The sequence below is a fragment of the Camelus ferus genome, chromosome 9, assembly GCF_009834535.1.
Source record: "Camelus ferus isolate YT-003-E chromosome 9, BCGSAC_Cfer_1.0, whole genome shotgun sequence".
Lineage (NCBI taxonomy): Eukaryota > Metazoa > Chordata > Mammalia > Artiodactyla > Camelidae > Camelus > Camelus ferus.
This window is the reverse complement of record NC_045704.1, coordinates 15,737,040-15,754,048: the sequence shown is the minus strand read 5'-3', so window position 1 is coordinate 15,754,048 and position 17,009 is coordinate 15,737,040. Positions and strand designations below refer to the sequence as shown.

Genomic DNA, 17,009 nt, shown 5'->3' with positions numbered 1-17,009 from the left:
GGCTGCCAAGGTGGAACCACTCCACCCAGAAAGGAAGGCGCTTTGCGACTGACCAAAATGAGGGGCCCCGGCTCAGAGAGGCCACGGGCCTGCCGGGGAGTCACGCAGCCCTGGGGACTTAGTATAAACAAGGCGGCCCTGCTGGGCCTCCCTCACCCTCCACTGCGCTGCCCGAGAGTTGGACCCCAGCCCGGCCGTGGGCGTGTGAGAAGCCCTTGGCCCTGGGCCCTGCCCCCGGCCCTTCCTCCCCCCCCACACTGGGGACTCAGCCCTTCCTTGTGTTAAATAGAAACCTCTTTATTCTAAGTATCGTACGTTCCTTAATACATTGGCTTGAGGCCAGACCTTGAGGTGAGGGGAAAGGGGGGGCCTGGGATATTTCTGGAGAGCCTTCCAAAACGCCACGCACCACACACTGGGCTAGAGAGGTGGTGCTGGGGACGGGCTTCGTGGCCTTGGACAAGTCCTGCTCCTTCGGGCCTGTTTCTCTTCTGGACAGGGAGTTTGAGGGTAGGTGAGGAGACCCTGAAAGATCTCTCCGGCCCAGGGGTCTGTGGTCCCAGGCAGGGAGTCAGGAGGATGGTTTGTCAGCAGCAGAGATGGGGGGTGGTGCCGAGGCGGAGCCTGGAGTGTCTCAGTGCTGGGCCCGGGGCCGTGATGGGGACGGAGGCCGAGGCCAGGGCAGACGGGCCAGCCAGGAGAGGGGGATGCGGCCCAGGAAGAGAGGGAGGCTGAGGCAGAAAGGTGGCCGGGGCACGGGGATGTCTGCGAAGAAGGCATGGTCCCGAGAGGGTGACAGAGCTCCCCCCTCTGACAGTTCCAGGTCCCGGGCCACCGCCAGGATCTCATGGCGGGCGACTGTGTGGCGCAGGCCACGGATGTCGAGGAGGGTGGCCACGTGCTTCCGCCTGTGGGTAGAGGAGAGGACAGGTGCATGGGGCTCTCTGATTCAGATACACTCCCAGCCCACCTGTGGACCCCACCTAACCTGTTCCAGAACCTGTCTTAGCTCTAGAGCCCCTCTGCTCCCCTCCCCTCTTCCTCCTCCAATACCAGTCCTCCAAAGTGCCACCCCTCCCGCCAGGCCCCCTAGATCCCACCTCCATCCCAGCCCTCCTCCAGAACTTCCCTCCCAACCATTTCCAAATCCTCCTACTCACCACGGATGTCAGAGGCCTCACTTCCAAACCCAACACAAAAATCCTCCTTTGCACCCCATCTGAGTTCCTAATTATTTAAATAACCTTCAATCTTCACCCCCGACTTAGCTCAGATAGCTCCTAAATTTCCATTCTGGTACCTTCACACCTGTTTAAGCTCTGGACTCTGTAGCAACCTGAACGTCATCTTCACTTTCATCATGAACAGCCCCACATCAGCACTCAAATCTAGGCTGGAAATGCTCACCACAGCCCCATCCTAACCCTCACCTCACCCCAAGGCCAGGGCTGGAACCTTCTTTCCCATTACAGTTCCAGAGCCCTCATCCAAATTCTGACCCTGGAACACTCACTTCACCCCTAATCCATTCCTGGAATTGTTCTCAACCAAAAGTCTACTCCAGAACTTAAAATTCACCTTGGGAACCCTCACTCCAACTAGAAACTAGGTGCTCAAAACGAACTCTATTCCACAATCCTTGCACCTAAATCTAACACAATGGAACTTTCCCTTCACCCAATCTCAACTCTAGATCAGGGATCCAACACTCAACTCTAGAACCACCATCTGATTCTAACTCGAAATCCTGAACATAACATTCTTTTCCAGAACTTTCATTTCAAACAGAGCTCTGGAGTCTTCACCACCTCCTTCAGCCCAGCTCAGTGCCTTCACCCTCCCACATCCCAAGTTTGGAATCCCCACAGCTCCAAAACACTCATCCAAAACGGGGCTCGAGAACCTTCTAGCTTAACTGGGCTCCAAAACATGGCCCCCAAAACTCAGCTCTGGAACCCCTCCCTGCAGCCCAGCTGGAGACCTTTCAAACTGAGCTCCGTGTTCAAATTCAGGATTCAAGTTCAGAAGCTTCAATCCAGCAGGAGTGCTGGGACCCTGGCCTCTGTGCTTTTCCAAGGACATGAGCCCCACATCTCAGAACCAGAACCATGCATCCTGAATCAGCTCCAGAATCCTCACCTTCAACCCCACGCCCTCAACCCTGGCTAATGCATCACTCCCGGGTCCTGTGGGGTTTGTCTCTCTGAGTGGAGAACGTCTGTCTGCCTGACTCGCACTGCAAGAGTGCCACCACTGCCACCACCGTTTACAAGCAGCAGTGTTGTGTGGTGGTCAGGGGCACCAGCTTTAGAGCCTGCTGCCTGGGTTCATGTCCCACCTTTGCTGCTTGCTTGCTAGCTGTGGCATTTGGGGTAAGCTACTTAATTTCTGCCTGACTCGGATGGTACCAAGGACTTAGAACAGTGAGCCCTTTTACTTGTAAATATTTTCCAAAAATAGCTTTTATTCTAAAATAACTCTTTCTAATAGGGTGGGTGTGTAAGATGCTTTCTGAGGTCTGACGTTAGGACTCAATGAGCAAGAATTGGTATTGTGACTGCTGTCACCATAGATGATGATGCTGATAGTGGTAATGACCATGACGAATCCCTCAATAATCCTACAAAAAAAGTACTATTGTCCCCACGGAACAGAGGAGGACACTGAGGCTCAGAGAGGATCACGGAGAAAGGAAACAGTCCCTCAGGATCTGAATGGCGCCTGCCACCGTCCCAGTGCGTGTGCGCCCGTGTGCCCGTGCGTGTCCCCGTGTCCCCCGCGGCTCCCCTGCTGGGCCGGCCCTTTCCTGCCGCCAGGCGGCCCCGCGCCCCCCTGCCCTGGGCTTCCTGTGACTGCTTGTTTGTTTGCGAGCCTTGGTGGTGGCGGCGGCAGCGACGGCGGCGGCAGGAGAAGGAGGGAAATCGTATTAATAATGCCCTGGTTCCAGCAGGAAACGGCCGTCAGACACGCTCGCCGCCTCCCTCCCTCGCCCAAGAGGCAGGAAACGCAGGGACGGATGCCAAGGCTCACCGGGAGACCTCGGCCTGGCGGCAGCGCGGGCAACAAGGAACCGAGCCGGCGTGGGGGTGGGGATCTCACCTGATGTCTGGGTAGTCCCGCACCAGCATCCCCACCTCCATCTGGATGCTGGGCGTGTCTTCCAGATGCAGAACTTCGGCCAGACGGGGCACCACGGCGTCCAGCCACGAGGCCTGGGACTCCTGCAGAAAACGCCGGGCTTACACTCTCGCCCCAATCAATACCCACCCTTCAAAACCACAGCCTCCCAAGACCTCGCCTCTCCCGGCAGTCTTGTCCTTAAAACCGTGCAGAGGGCAGACTATGGTCAGAGGTGACCTGGAACCTTTGGAAATTTGAAGAAACATCCATAATATAATCTACTCCTGGTTTTGCAGATAATTTGGGGCTCGGGGACACCCCTCAAAACCTATTACAACTTTGCAAAATGTTACCATCGGGGAAACCGAATATGGTATGCCAGAGGTCTCTCTGCATTCTTTCCTACGTGAATCTACAATTATTTCTCCTCCTCCAAAAAAAATTTTTTTTAATTCCAAGGGCTCTCGGCTAGAAACTCCCAGAATAGCCACTAAGTGAGGCTTTTCCGGTCCTGCTGATTACAACTGGGTACAAACAAGATTTGGTGATTTTAAATGCTTGGATTTGGGAACGCTAGCATTCTGAGTTTCTGTTGCATTTAGCTTCTATCTGTGCTCATAATAAAAGCTAATGTTCAGGACCCCAGATCCTAAGCCTTTACTGAAACTTAACTGATCTAATCCCCATAGCAATGCATAGGGATCATTTTTCTTATTCGCGCCTAGAGCGAGCTCTCACCTCGAGAAAGCCGATTTTCACCCGCAGACGGTAAAGATCAGAGTGTTACTATTGGCTTAAAGTTGGGTGAGGGTCTTATTCTAAGCCCCCTTCCCTGGGTATCGAGTCCGGGGATTCCCGGAAGCCAAGGGGTTTCCGTGGTTTCGGAGCCCCCGCCCCCGCGCCGCACTTACCAGGCGCCTGAACAGCCTCTGCAGCTGCGCCGCGTCCTCCCGGAGCCTCCCGGCCACGCGGCTGCGGGTCCGCGTGGAGCCGCAGCGCAGGCGCCCGCGAAACAGGGGCCGCACGTACTCGATCAGCGCCCGCCGGTGCAGCTCGGCCACCAGCGCCTGGGGACCCGGGAAGATGCGAGGAGGTGTGAACTGCCGGTTACCCCCTCTCCCCGCTTCCAACCGCCCGCGCCCACGCGGGGCATCCAACGGGAACCCCGCCCCGCCCCGCCCCGCCCCCAGCCCCCCGGCAGCCCTCTGGTCTCCCAATGGGTGACCCCTGTCCTGTCCCCCAAGTCAGCACGCGGACTCCCCCTACCGGCCCCCAAAGAGTGCCCCCATGTCAGCCCTCTCCGCTTTGCCCCCGCTCCTCCCCCTCAACCCCGCACTCCTCCCCGCACAAGCAGACGCACCTGGTAAGGCTCATCCTGCATCCTGCGCAGGGCCAGGGCCTTAGCTCCCAGCGTGCCCACGATGCCATCCAGGGCCTCAGAGCTGCTCAGCCACTTCCTGCGCATCAGCTTGTTGAAGTGTGGCTGGGAGACAGAGTGGGGAGAGGGTTGTCACTCTCCTTCCTTCGGCCCACTTTCCGTTGTTTCCCCATTCAACATTTGCTCCCCAAACCATGCTACCAGCTGCACCAGGGCTGTGCGACGCTGAGGACACAGCAGTGACGGAGACAGCCTGGCCCTGCCTCTCCTGAGGTTCACAGTCCAGAAGGGAAGACAGACCTGTCCCCAAATAGTGACAACCCAGAGGGGTAATGCCTGGAAGGAGGGAGCCCAGGGGTACAGGAAACCCAGAGGAGAGGCCTGAGTCAGCACAGTCAAGGAGGGCTTCCTGGAGGAGAGGGCATCGGAGCTGAGGCCCACAAGATTATTATTAGTCAAGTGAAGAGGTGGGAGAGGGAGTGGCTCAAGCAGAGAGGAAAGCCAGTGTGAAGAAGGTTCAGATTTCAGATGGACCAGGAAGAAGGTCAGTGTGGCTGGTAGGACCATCTGTATAATTCACAGGCCTAATGCAAAATGAAAATGGGAGACTTTTGTTCAAATATTAAGAACATCAAGACACAGACAGCAGAGCTTTACCAAGCTAGGGCCCTTCTAAGTGGTGCGGGCAGGGGATGTATGACTACCTAGTGAAGAGATGGGGCAAGCCAGGTCAACAGAGCAGAGCCCACAGGCCTCCTGGACTGAATGAGCAGCCCTAGATTTCTTGTGAGAGCACTTGGGAGCCATGGCAGGTTCTAAGCAGGAGAGGGAGCGGGTACAGCTTTGTGCTTCACCCAGATGGATGGGAGGGAGCAAGACTGAGGCAGAAATGGGGGGGGGGGGTCTGCAACGGGGAAAGGAGAATGCAGGTGATCCATTCATAGGATGGAGTAAGTGGCCACCTGTAGGGGGGAGGGGAAGGAGGCATCTGGATCCCAGAGGTGGGCTGATGGGAAGTGTGTCTGTCCCTGAGATGGAGGCTAGGAGGAGCAACGGGGAGATGCTGCAGTCGGGTGGACAATGGGGGTGTGAGGACACCTCTAGGGTTGCAGTCCACGGGGGTCTGAAGCAGTTTCCTAACCCACTCAACAGCACCTCTTTCCTGATCTGTCATCCCCAGTTTTCTGAACCTCCAAAAATGAGGCCTGAGAGCTTTTGTTGACAAGACGTGCCAATTAAATGAGCTGATGCTCCTGGTACAGCACTCGACTCAGGACGTATTGCTGTTGCTATAAAATCTGTACATTTATGAAGATCACAATGGCCAATACCCAAGGGCCAGGACCCAGGCTAAGCACTTTCTGTCCACAAGCCCATTGCTTCCTCCCAGCCATCTGAGAAGACTGGCATTCCTGTGCCCATTTTCCAGATGAGCAAACAGAGATCCCAAGAGGAAAGTCACTTGCCCAAGTACCCCTATCTGGAAGCGGCATAGCTGGGCGCACTCACTGACTTCCTTTCCCATACTTGTTCATTTAGTCATTCAACAAACACTCTCTGAACCCTTTCTGTGGCCCAGCCCTGGGTGGATCACTGGGGACACATCAGGGAATGCTTGGGGACATAGTGCAAAATAAGATAAACAAAACTCCAAGTGCTTGATAATCATAAACAGTTCAGGAAATCTGAATTCTGATCTGATATTTGGTGATATGAAGGAATGACCGTTCCATCTGTTAGGTATAAGAATGGCATTGTGGTTATGTTTGTTTAAAAGGGATGAGTTCCTTATCTCTCAGAGATACAGACTGACGTGGTGATGGATGATACAAGGTGTCAAGAATACAGTGGGCAGGAGGGGCAGGGGAAGAGATGGAGCTGATACTTGCTGGAGTCCATCCACCAGAGGTCATTCTGTCTACTTTTGTGTGTATTTGAAAATTTTCCATAATAAAGCTATTTTAGAAACATTCCAACAAATCCTTGCCCTTGAGAAGCTAACATTCCAATGGGAGGAGACGGACTGGGGAGAGGGGGAAGCAAAGGATGTAGCATGGCAGGTGGTGATAAGTGCTTTGGAGACAAATAGAGAGATGGGGGGATGTGGGCATCTCAAGGGCTTCTATTTTAAATAGGACAGTCAGGGGAGATCCTTCTGAAAAGGTGACTTTTGAGTCAAAACTTGAAAGAGGTGAGAGAAGGAGCTCTGTGGGTATTAGAAGGGAGAGTAGTCCAGGCAGAGGGCATGGCAGGTTCAAAGGTACTGAGGTTGGAATGCCATGTTAAGGAGCAGCAATGGGGTGGATGTGGCTGGAGTAGAATAAGCAAGTGGGAAACTGGGAGGAGGTGAGGTCAGAGAGGGAAAGGGCAGACCATGCAGGGCCTTGGGGACCATGGCAAGAACGTTGGCTTTTGCCCTGAGTGATCTGGGAGCCATAGAGGGTTCTAGGCGGAGGAGGAACGTGTTCTGATGTACAACATGGATTGAGCAAATGTTACAACATGCACACACACCTCAGTCCCCCCTCCATACTCCCACCAGCTTCCCCACCCCAAGTACTCTCACCCACCTCTGAACCTAGTCCCCTCTGGGCATGCGCAGGAGCCTAGAGATGAGTGAATGGGGCTCTAGAGTCTAGGAGAGGCTGGCCAGGAATTTGGGGGACCTCAGTGAGGAGGGGCTCCATCCAGCCCCCAAGGCCCTTTCCTGCTGATGGCTCTCTGTCCTCCCCCCTATCATATCCTCCCACCTCTTCCTTCCTGCACCCTTCTCTGTCCCCTCAAATGGCCAGACATAGCCATCACCCTCCCCACCCTATCTGTTTCCCCAACACTGACTCATGGGCTGAAAGGAACTGCAGGATTGAGTGGGGATGCTCCCCTGTCCTGGCACTGGCCCCACCCCAGCCCACTGCCTTCCTCACCTGCAACTCCTGGAACAGCAGGTCGGTCAGGACACGGTGGCAGAGCCGGGTCACACGATCCAGAGCACTGGCTGCTGCTTCCCGGGCCGGCTCACTTTCAGGGGGCCCCACCCGGGCCAGGCGCTCCGCCAGAGCCCTTTACGGGATCAGTAGAGCCAAAAGTCAAGGAGCCCCAACATCTCACCCCCACTGCCTAGACGTGTCTCCCCAGAGATAGACTCTATTTTGTGGGGCACCAGGGTGACAGGTCAGATGGGAAGCTGAGGAAAGTCAGGGGCTTGGGGAGGTCCTGGAGGCTGAGAGGTATCAGAGGATGTCTGGAGAGTTGGGGGTCGTGGGGGCCCTGAAATGTCTAGGAGGCTAAAAGATGTAGTGGGAAGGAAGGGGTCTCTCAGGGTCTCTGTTTCTTTTGATGTTTTCTGGGTGAGAATGGGGATGCCTCCATTCTAAAAATCTGTGATATTCTAAAGGACTCTAAATCTAAAATTCTACCCTTTTCATATCCTGTCATTGTTGTATTGATGACCATCTCCACTGCTGAAATTATAACCTGGTTTGGAGGGCAATTTGGCACTTTCTGCCCAAATCCCAGCAGACCCCCTTTTGGGAGTGTATGCCCGAGTCCCCACACTTGTGGGGGCTGACAGATGTGCCCAGTTTTTCCCTGCAAAAGAGCAGAGGCAATTGTCCATCCATTGGGGACAGCTTAGATAAATGATAATAAATGATAGTATGTCTAAACAGTGGAACACAGTTCAGATGAAAAAGGAATGTGAAACTCTTCAGGCTCTAACAAAGTCCTTCAAGATGTTAAGGGGAAGAGGGCAGAGTGTGTTCAATATTCTTCCACTTGTATTTTTTTTTTAAGGAAAAGGAATAGTATGTTTGCATATAGTTAAATGTATTTACTTGTATGTATGAAATATGCACATGCATGAAGTATGCCTTTGCATAGATGTACTTATTTACACGTATTTACCAGTAAATGTATCAGATGCCCCTGCAAAGATATGGGAAACATTAGCAATAATGGGGTTGGGGGAGTGTGGGAAGGAGGCCTTTCACTGTGGGTGCTCTCACCTCAGGAGGGGCCCACAATTGACCAGGGAGATGGTCCTGCTGATATAAGTGTCGGGTAGCAGCTCCCGGACTCCTGGGTTCTCATGGAATCGTTCCACGCGCTGCTGGAAGCTGGTGGGAGGAGGAGAGGATGGCATGACAGATGGAGTGCTGCGGGATGAGGGCCCCTGGCTGGGCACTCAGCCCAGGTAAGCCTGTGATCCCCATGGAGGCAACCCTGCCCACCTGACCTGACACACTTTCATCTCTCCTCTCTCTGTTGAATCCCAGATCCAGATGCCCCGCACCCCCAGACCTGCTCCCTGCCCCAAGCCGTCCATACCTCTGCAGGAATTCTGCCAGCCCCCCGAGGCAGCAGTGGGCCATCCGCTCCCCAAACTCCTGGCTGATGCGGGGTGCTCGCTCCGTGTGTTCTTCCAGCAGCTTCACGGTCCAGGGGATGAGAAGGGGTGAGGAGGGAATGAGGTCCCACTCTCCCACCCAGCGCTGTCCAGGTGATTCTCCTTCCTCTTCCCTACCCCCTACCTCACACACATCCTGTGCCAGGCTGCTGGACCAGTCCTCCGCACTCCCCCAGTGCTCCTCGTCCTCCTGTAGCACTCGAAGCAGGGCTGCCCGAGTCTGCGCCTGGAGAAGGGAGGTGGGAGAGAGGCTGCACTCAGGGTGCCTGGGATACTCTCCCTCCCTTTGTCCCACCAAGATCTCCACACCTTAGTCCCAAGCAGGCCTGGATTCTACCTGTGAGCTCACCGAGGTAACTCTGGGAGGGAACCTTGACCAGAAAACCACCCCAGTCACTTCCATTCCTAAGCCTATCATTTGGAACTTGATATTAAGAGTTTGTGGTCTTAAGCCTCCTCCATCTAATAGCCAGAGGGTTTACCAGTTTATTCTCTCATTGTCTAATGGTTCTAACAGTCTGCTCTCAGGTTCGGCAAAACACTTTGTTCAAGATTTCCAAATTCTGTGATTCAGGAATTCCAAGGGTCTGGGATTCTAAGGTTTACACATCTCTGATTCCCTGGCCTTCAGTTCAACGAGTCTGAAAATCTAGACATGTTCAGTTGGCAGGTTCAAAGCTCTCAGGTTGCAAAGAATTCTGATATCTGTGGCTGGGGCAGGACTGGCTTTCAGATGGGAAACAACCCTGTGGCTGGGCTCGTTGTTTATGGCTGCGCCATTCTGCTCAGCAGTGCCAATGCCCGGCCAGTTATTAACCACATTTACTATCCGCCCTGCTTATATGCAGACATGCTTGGATGCCCTCCTTCTGGGACTCTTTGGGTCTGTGACTGACTCTCTCTTGATGTAAGATTTGAAGGGTCCAAATGTATTGAACCTTTACTGTGTGTCCTGACATCTGGCTGGGTGCTTTGGGATGCAACACTGAGCATAAGACTGAAGTGATCAGATGGGTGTACATTTTGATGTATTTTGGCCAGAACTCAAAGTCCACAAAGGAAAGAGGGAGATGGAAATAGGGAAGAGGGGAGGGGAGAGGCTCCAAGCTCAGTGTGACCCCTCCCTCTGTGCAGAGCACCCCCCTCAGTCATCAATGCCATGTCCCAGGTACCTTAACATCTGTGACACATTCATCCTCCAAGCCACGAAGGGTGCCAGGGGACAGAAGGGACCCCAGTTCCCCGTTCTCCAAGGCGACCATGTCCACCAGACCTAGCACCTCTCTGGGGCGGGGGTAAGAGACAGGGAGGTCTGTGAGAGGTGGGATTGGGCAGCTGGACCCCTCCCCACCCCCATCCCTTCACACCCTGTGTGTATGTGACCTGGGCCACTCCCTTCCTCTCTTGAGGCCAGCTTTGCTCATCCCTCAAAGGAAGTCTCTGGAATTGTTGCTCCCCTGGCTCCAGCTCTCTGAGTCAGCTCCCTGATGGATGGTGTCCGGGCAGGACTTGCAGGGGTCAAGTCCAGGCTTGATGATCTGACACGCAAGGTCTCACCCACTAGAGCTTCAGCAGATGGAAGCTTTCTTCCACCTCTGCTCCTAGTCCCGACCAGTGCAGCCCTCACTCCCACTTCTGCGTTTTTGCCTGCCCCAGCCTGTGCCTGCCCACCCCTCCCCACCACCCACACACACACCAGGCTTTTGCCAATGGCATCTTCTTGGCCAAAAGCCCTGCAAATCAGACTTCACTCAGGTCTTTTCATTCCACGCTCCCCTATCCCCCCTCCATCCCTCACGGATGGGGTGTGAATGTCATCAACATGTACTCCCAAGTGGGATTCCCAAAACGTCCCATTCTTCTGTTGACAGCATCCTGATTTTGTTTGAGGAAGCACCCACTGCCTTCACCGTCCAATGTGCAGTTTGGGTGTGGCTAACTCACTTTTCCCTGGAGTTGGTATCGACACAGTCATAGCTAATCACCATATTCCATCCCCCAGCCACAGTGATGGATGTGTTTTCAGATTCAAAGGCTCAATGGTTACGAGTCTAGGACTGGGACATTCAATGGTATTCAGGTTCTAGATGCTACGGGTATAGACTTCTAGGGGCCAAAAGTGCTACCGTCCTAAAACTGTAAGAGTCAAGGGTCTAGGATCCCAAGAGGGGATGAAGCTAAGGTTTAGGTTTCGAAGGCTCATTGGTGCTAAGTTCTAAGATTGAAAGCGTCATCAAGTCTAAAGTTCTAAGACTGGAAGAGTCACCAGGGCTAATGCCCTAGGGTCCAAGGCGGGAGCAGTGTAAGGGTTCTAGAATCCTAAGGGTCAACAGCATCAGGACAAAGAAGGGTCATTGGTGCTAGGTTTCTAGGACCGAAAGGGTGGGCAGTGCTAAGATTTCAAGAGCGTAATTGTTGACTATTCTAAGGTTCTTGGACTGGAAGGATCAACAATGCTAAGATTCTAGGACCAGAAGGATGGCCGGTGCTAACGTTCTAGGACCAGAAGGATCCAATACTAAGATTCTAGGACCAGAAGGGTGGCCGGTGCTAAGGTTCTAGGACCAGAAGGATCCATGTTGCTGAGGGTCTGGCGCTGGGAGCGCGGAGAGCGCTAGGAGTCTCGGATTGTGAATGTCACCAGTGCTAAGCCTGAAAGGGTCAATGATGTTAAGGTTCTAGGATTGAAGGTACAGGGGCCTTAGGATCTGAAGAGGCCAAGGCCGGGGAAGGGGAGGGGGGTGGAGGGAGCTATGCGACCTTGGGGCAGTCGGTCCCTAGGCTGGGCGGTCTGCGGCGGCCCCAGCTCACCTGGGGTACACCTGGTTGTGCCAGTGCAGCAGCGCGTAGCGGTCGGCCAGGGGTAGCCTCCGTCGGGCGGCGGCCCCGATCCACTCGGCCAGCGCGCCGTGGTAGCCGCGCAGGTAGACGCCGAAGGCGCCCAGGCCTGCGGGGTAGGAGGGCGCCAGGCGGCCCCGCACCACGCCCATGTCCTCCAGCAGCCGCCCCCGCAGCGCCTCCAGCTGCCCCGCCAGGCCCCCGGGCGCCCCGGGCGCCGCCGCCTCCAGCCGCTCCCTTGCCGCGCGCGCCACCAGCCTCGGCCCAGCGGGCGCGCAGCTTGCGGGCCGCCTCGGGTCCGCGGCGCCCGTCGGCCCGCCTCCTCCTGCACCAGCACCTGGCCGAGCTGCGCCACGGCGCCCGGCCCGGAGCCCGCGCCCGGCCCGGGGCCCGCCAGCGTCTCGCGCACCAGCGCCCACAGCTCGCGCTGCAGGGCCTCGTACAGCAGAGCCACGTCCCGCGCCCGGCGGCCCCCGCTCGCGCCCTCGGCCTTGGGCGGCCCCGGCGCGCCGCCCCCCGACGACGCCAGCTCCTCGGCCTCCAGCTCCAAGATGTGCTCGTCGGCCCGCGCGAGCTCGCGCTGCTGGATCAAGCTCAGGATCTCCAGCACTGTGGGCACAAAGAGGGAGATCAGGGGCAGGAAAACGAGGCGGGGAGGGGGTTGTGGAGAGTGAGAAGGGGTAGGAGGTGAGGATAAGAGGGTTAGGGGAGGGGGAAAGGGGTGGGGCCGAGAGAGGAGTCGGGGCGTTTCAGGAGAAGGGGAAGAGAGAAGGGTGTCAGATGAGGGGTCGGGGGCTGGGGGTGGGGAGGGGAGGAGAGAGGTAGTTGAGGGCTGGTTGGGGAGAAGGAGGGTGGGCAAATCTGCGCTGGAGAAGGAGGTCAAGGGAGGAGGGTGAGGAGAACCGAAAGATGGGAGGGATCGGGACTTGGGGAGGGAGGATGGGGGAGGGGCAGAGGAGGGAGCAAGGGAGAGAGTCGGGACATGGGGGAGGAGACTGGAGAGGGTTAGGGAAGGGAAGAGGGGGTTTGGTGATGGGAGAGGGAGTCTGGATATGGGAAGGAGGTCAAAAGACTGGAGGGGTCTGATTAGGGAAAGGATGGTGAGGGGAGTACGAAGGGGGCAAGGGGTTGAAGAAAGAGAGGGTTAGGGCTTCGGATCAGGGATCAGGGCATGGGAGAGGGTACAGGGAGTGGGTTAGGATATGGGGAGGAGTCAGAGGAGTTGAGGGCGGATAGGATTAAAAAAAAGTGCAACAGGGCCAAAGAAAGGCATCAGAGGAGGTGGAATGGCCAAGGGAGGACAGTCTGAGCCGGGTAAGGAGGGAGAGGGATGGAGAACCAGTGGACTGGTGGGCAGAGTCGGGGCTTGGAGGTGGGAAGAGGCTATGAAGACCAGAGATGGGTCTTTTGGGGGTGGGGACAGCTGTAGGGGTGATCTGGCTCTCTGATGATTCACATTCTGCCAGGAGAGGAGAGTCATGGGATTGGGAGGCCTCTGAGTGAAGGCAGAGGGAGGGTCCCAGTGGCCCAGGGTTACCCCTCAACACCTCCACCCCCCTCCACTTCCTCCCTGGCAGAGAAACTATTTCCTGGCCAGTGCTATTTCTGCCCATCCGTTTCCAGAAGGCGGGGGCTCCAGTCACCCCCTTCTCACCTCCCTGCGGTGCCCTCCCAGTCCCTCGGGAGCAAGGGCTGAAATAGTCTCTGGCCAGGATGTGGAGGGCATCAGAGGATGAAGAAAGGGCTCTCCAGTGCTGGGGCAGCAAGGGATGTCCATTGGGGGAGGGCTAGGAAGGGGGTGGGGGTGGGGGAAATAGTGGCAGGGTTGGGAGTGGGTTGAATGAAGGCAGCGGTTGGGACAGGGTTGGGAATGTAGATGGAGTTTCAGGGATGGGGCTGGAGATGAGGATGGGGATGAAGGTGGGGGTTGGGGTGAGGGAGTTTAGGATTAGGGTGAGGTGGGGGGTGAAATCTGAAGAGGGAGATGGGAAAGGAATTGAGGATGGCATCTAGGGTTTCAGGGTAAGGATGGAGGTGGAGATGAGTTTAGGTGAATATTGAGGATGAAAGAAGGTAGAGATGGATGCAAGTTTGAAGAAATTTGGACATAAGTTGGGGTTAGAAATGTACAGAGTTGAAGTTGGAGGTTGAACATGGAGGGGTTAGGATTGGGACTCGGGATGGGGTGGAGATGGGATTAAGAATGAAGGATGAGGTTGAGTTTGGGGTTAAAGTTGAAAATGAGGGCTGGGAGGGACTAGGAATGGGACTAGGACTGAAGGAGGAAGTTGGGGAGGGGAATGGGGTTGAAGGTGGATGCTGAGATCCTGGGGTTGGGGGTTAGGAGTGAGACTGAAGAGGGGAAAGGTTGAAGTTACTCACGGGGATGGAATTGAGGATGAAATGAGAGTAGAGGAATGGGCCGTGGCATGGGTCTGGACCAGTTGGCTGTTGTCATGGTATTGGGTGTTAAGGGTGAGGTTAAAGATGGCGTTTGGAGAAAGGGATAGTTGGCAATAAGCATGTGGATGTGTCTCAAGGTGGAGGTTACTGATGGGGTTGAAAGAAGTATGGGTGGAAACCAAAAAGGCACTGAGGAATACACTGGGGTTTGGGGTAGTATTGGGGCTGAGGATACAACTCAGGTGGCATTATGAGTTGAACTGTGTTTGTTGCCCCCAAAGAAAAAACATATGTACAGTCCTAACCCCTAGGACCTCAGAATGGGATCTTATTTGGAAATAGGGTCTTTAAAGAAGTAATCAAGTTAAAATGAAGTCATAGAATGGGGCCCTGATTTTGTATGACTGGTGTCCTTATAAGAAGGGAAACTTGGACACTAAAATAGACATACACAGTGGAGAAGATGATGTGAAAACAGAGAAAAAGCCAAGTGAGGATGGGAGATTGGGGTGACGCGGCTACAAGCCAAGGACACCAAGGATGACCAGCAAAGCACCAGAAGCTGGAAGAGGCAAGGAAAGAGTCCCCTACAGATTTCAGAGGGGCCATGGCCCTGCCGGCCCCTTGATTGCAGGCCACTTGGACTGCAACAGAATAAATGTTTATAGTTTCAAGTCACCCAGTTTGTGCTACTAACAGGAAACTCCCACAGTTGGTGGTAGATTTGAGGGGATGTATTTGAGAGATGAAGGTAGACATTGGGCATGGAGGTGAGTTTGAAGATGAAGTTTGGATGTAAGTTGAAGGAAGGATGAAGTTGAGGGTGGAGGCAGGGGCTAAGGGGTTAGGATTGGGATGGAGTTGGGGTTCAGAGTGAGGTGGGAGAGGAGAAGAGATGGGGGATGAAGGAGGAGGACTGAGGTGGGGGTTGGAGTTTGAGGCCATGGCTGGGGCTAAGGATGCCAATGAGGTGGAGTGTTAGAGGTTAGGGAGGGGTAAGGTCAAGGACAAATGTGGATATTTTGAAGGGAGATGAGGTTGAGGTTGAATTTGAGGGTAGCAAGGGAGAGAGGTTGAAATCGGGGATGGGAAGGGATTGGAGGAGATGAGACTGAAGTTGGTGATTCAGTTGTGGTTGGACAAGGGGGTGAGGTTGAAGATGGCAGGTGGAGAGAGGGACAGATTGAGGATGAGGGTGGAGATAGGGCTGAAGCTGGAACTTGGCAAGGGGGATTAGGACTGCAGAGGGGATGGGCTGGCCTTGTACATGGAGGTGGGCAGATGGAAGTTGCGGGTGTAAATGGAGATGGGGTCACAGGTGGAGACTCGGTGATTCTCCCAGGTCTGGGCCAGGACTCCCAACTCACCTGACAATGGCTCCTTCACCTTTGGGGGCTCCGGGACCTTGGGTGGGGGATCGGGAGCCGCCTCACCTGCAGGCACCACCCGCTCGGCCAGTGACACCCGCTGGGGCTTGGGCCCACGCCCCAGTCTCAGGAAGGCCAATCTCCGAGCAGCCTCCCCAGCTGCCTCCTCATCGCCGTGGGCTCGGATCCCCTGAAGCCTGGCCAGGAGGCCAAAATCTGCCGAGCTCCTGCGTATCCCAGGTGTCAGCACACGGCCCAGGAAAGAGCGAGGCTGCTCGTCCCCGGGGCTGCCCGCCCGCCGGCCAGGGGTTCTGCCCAGCCGGAAGGGGGCCAGGCCTGCCAGCTTCTCCAGGGTGGCACGGCGGCGACAAGATGCTCCGTTGGGCAGGGTCCCCAGCTCCTCAGCCTCCTCTTCCAGCCCTGAAACTTCCTCAAAGGGGTTTCGAGAGGACCTCAGGGGTAGTGTCCCCGCTCGGGACACCTTAGAGTCTGCCACCCCTAGACTCTTCAGGATGGGCATTTTGACAGGCAGCGACCTGGGAAAAAAACAATGGACCATCGATGGTATTGGTGACAAGTGGTGTTGATGACAGTGCTTCTGTGTGCCTAGCATGGTCTGAGCATTTACCTCTTGAATCTGCAACAATTTCATGAGGTGAGGACTATCATCATGCCCATTTTGCAGATGAGAAAATTGAGGCTCAGAAGGCATTTGCCTCCAGTCCCACAGTGATTCAGGGACAAAGTTGGGATTCTCACCAGACCTGTCAGATTCCAGATCCCGGGTTCTTTCCCCAGAGCATGGGCATTCAGACCCTTTCCCTAACTCACTCCTGCCCTGGAGTGTTCAACATCTCAGTGGACCCTCCTACTTCATGAGGAAATAGGCTCAGAGAGGGGAAGCGTCTTTCCCAAAGTGGCACAGCCAGCAAAGGGCAGAGAGTAATAGGGACCCAAGCCCCATGCCACTGTCTACCCAGGCATCCAGTTCACACACTTGGGCACCTTGCTTCCTGTCCCCTGTTCAATTAGTACCCCTGTCCCCTCTGCCCCACCCCATCCATTCCTTCAGCCAAGTTACTGGGGATATTCTTTGTCCAGAATAGGTAAATCCACAGAGACAGAAAGATTCATGGTTGCCAGTGGCTGGGAGAGGGAGACTGGGGACTGACCCCTTAATGGGTCCAGAGTTTCCTTTCAGAGAGATAAAAATGTTCTGGAACTAGATAGTGGCTATTGTCGACAACATTGTGAATGTTGTAGATGCCACTGAATTGCACACTTTAAAATGGTTAATTTGATAAGTTTTATATTATGTAGATTTTAATACACACACACACACACACACACACACACACACACACTTGTTAAGTATTTGCCATGGGCCCAGACCTGTGTAGGCATTGAGAATACAGCAGTGGCCAAAACAGACCCAGTCCCTGCCCTCATGGGGCTTGAAGTTTCCAGAGTCTTCCCCCTTCCATCTCCTAAATCACTA

General features: G+C 55.0%; 2 protein-coding genes across 7 annotated transcripts in view; one reads left to right on the top strand and one right to left on the bottom strand.

Annotated features, from left to right (window-relative positions):
• Positions 1–276: 276 nt before the first annotated feature.
• Positions 277–16,044, bottom strand: EXOC3L2 (exocyst complex component 3 like 2). Of its 5 annotated transcripts, none has more exons than XM_032485814.1 (10): positions 11,715–12,044; positions 10,076–10,187; positions 9,028–9,129; positions 8,825–8,925; positions 8,503–8,613; positions 7,423–7,558; positions 4,481–4,603; positions 4,032–4,187; positions 3,100–3,221; positions 277–908 (listed from the first exon to the last, which is right to left on the bottom strand). In XM_032485814.1, exons 1-10 carry the CDS (start codon positions 11,891–11,893, stop codon positions 635–637), a joined length of 1,416 nt encoding a protein of 471 aa, XP_032341705.1. In that variant the 5' UTR covers positions 11,894–12,044; the 3' UTR covers positions 277–634. The 5 variants fall into 5 exon arrangements, 4 of the variants coding, with proteins under 4 accessions (XP_032341705.1, XP_032341706.1, XP_032341708.1 ...); XM_032485815.1 differs by having other exon boundaries at positions 9,037–9,129; XM_032485817.1 differs by lacking the exon at positions 11,715–12,044 and adding an exon at positions 10,287–10,599.
• Positions 9,289–17,009, top strand: part of MARK4 (microtubule affinity regulating kinase 4) — a 28,967-nt gene continuing 21,246 nt past the window's right edge. For both annotated transcript variants that reach the window (XM_032485812.1, XM_032485813.1), the window contains exons 1-2: positions 9,289–9,295; positions 13,138–13,143. In XM_032485812.1, the coding sequence (XP_032341703.1) occupies positions 13,140–13,143 (4 nt within the window). In that variant the 5' untranslated portion in view covers positions 9,289–9,295; positions 13,138–13,139. The remainder of the gene's footprint in view (positions 9,296–13,137; positions 13,144–17,009) is intronic.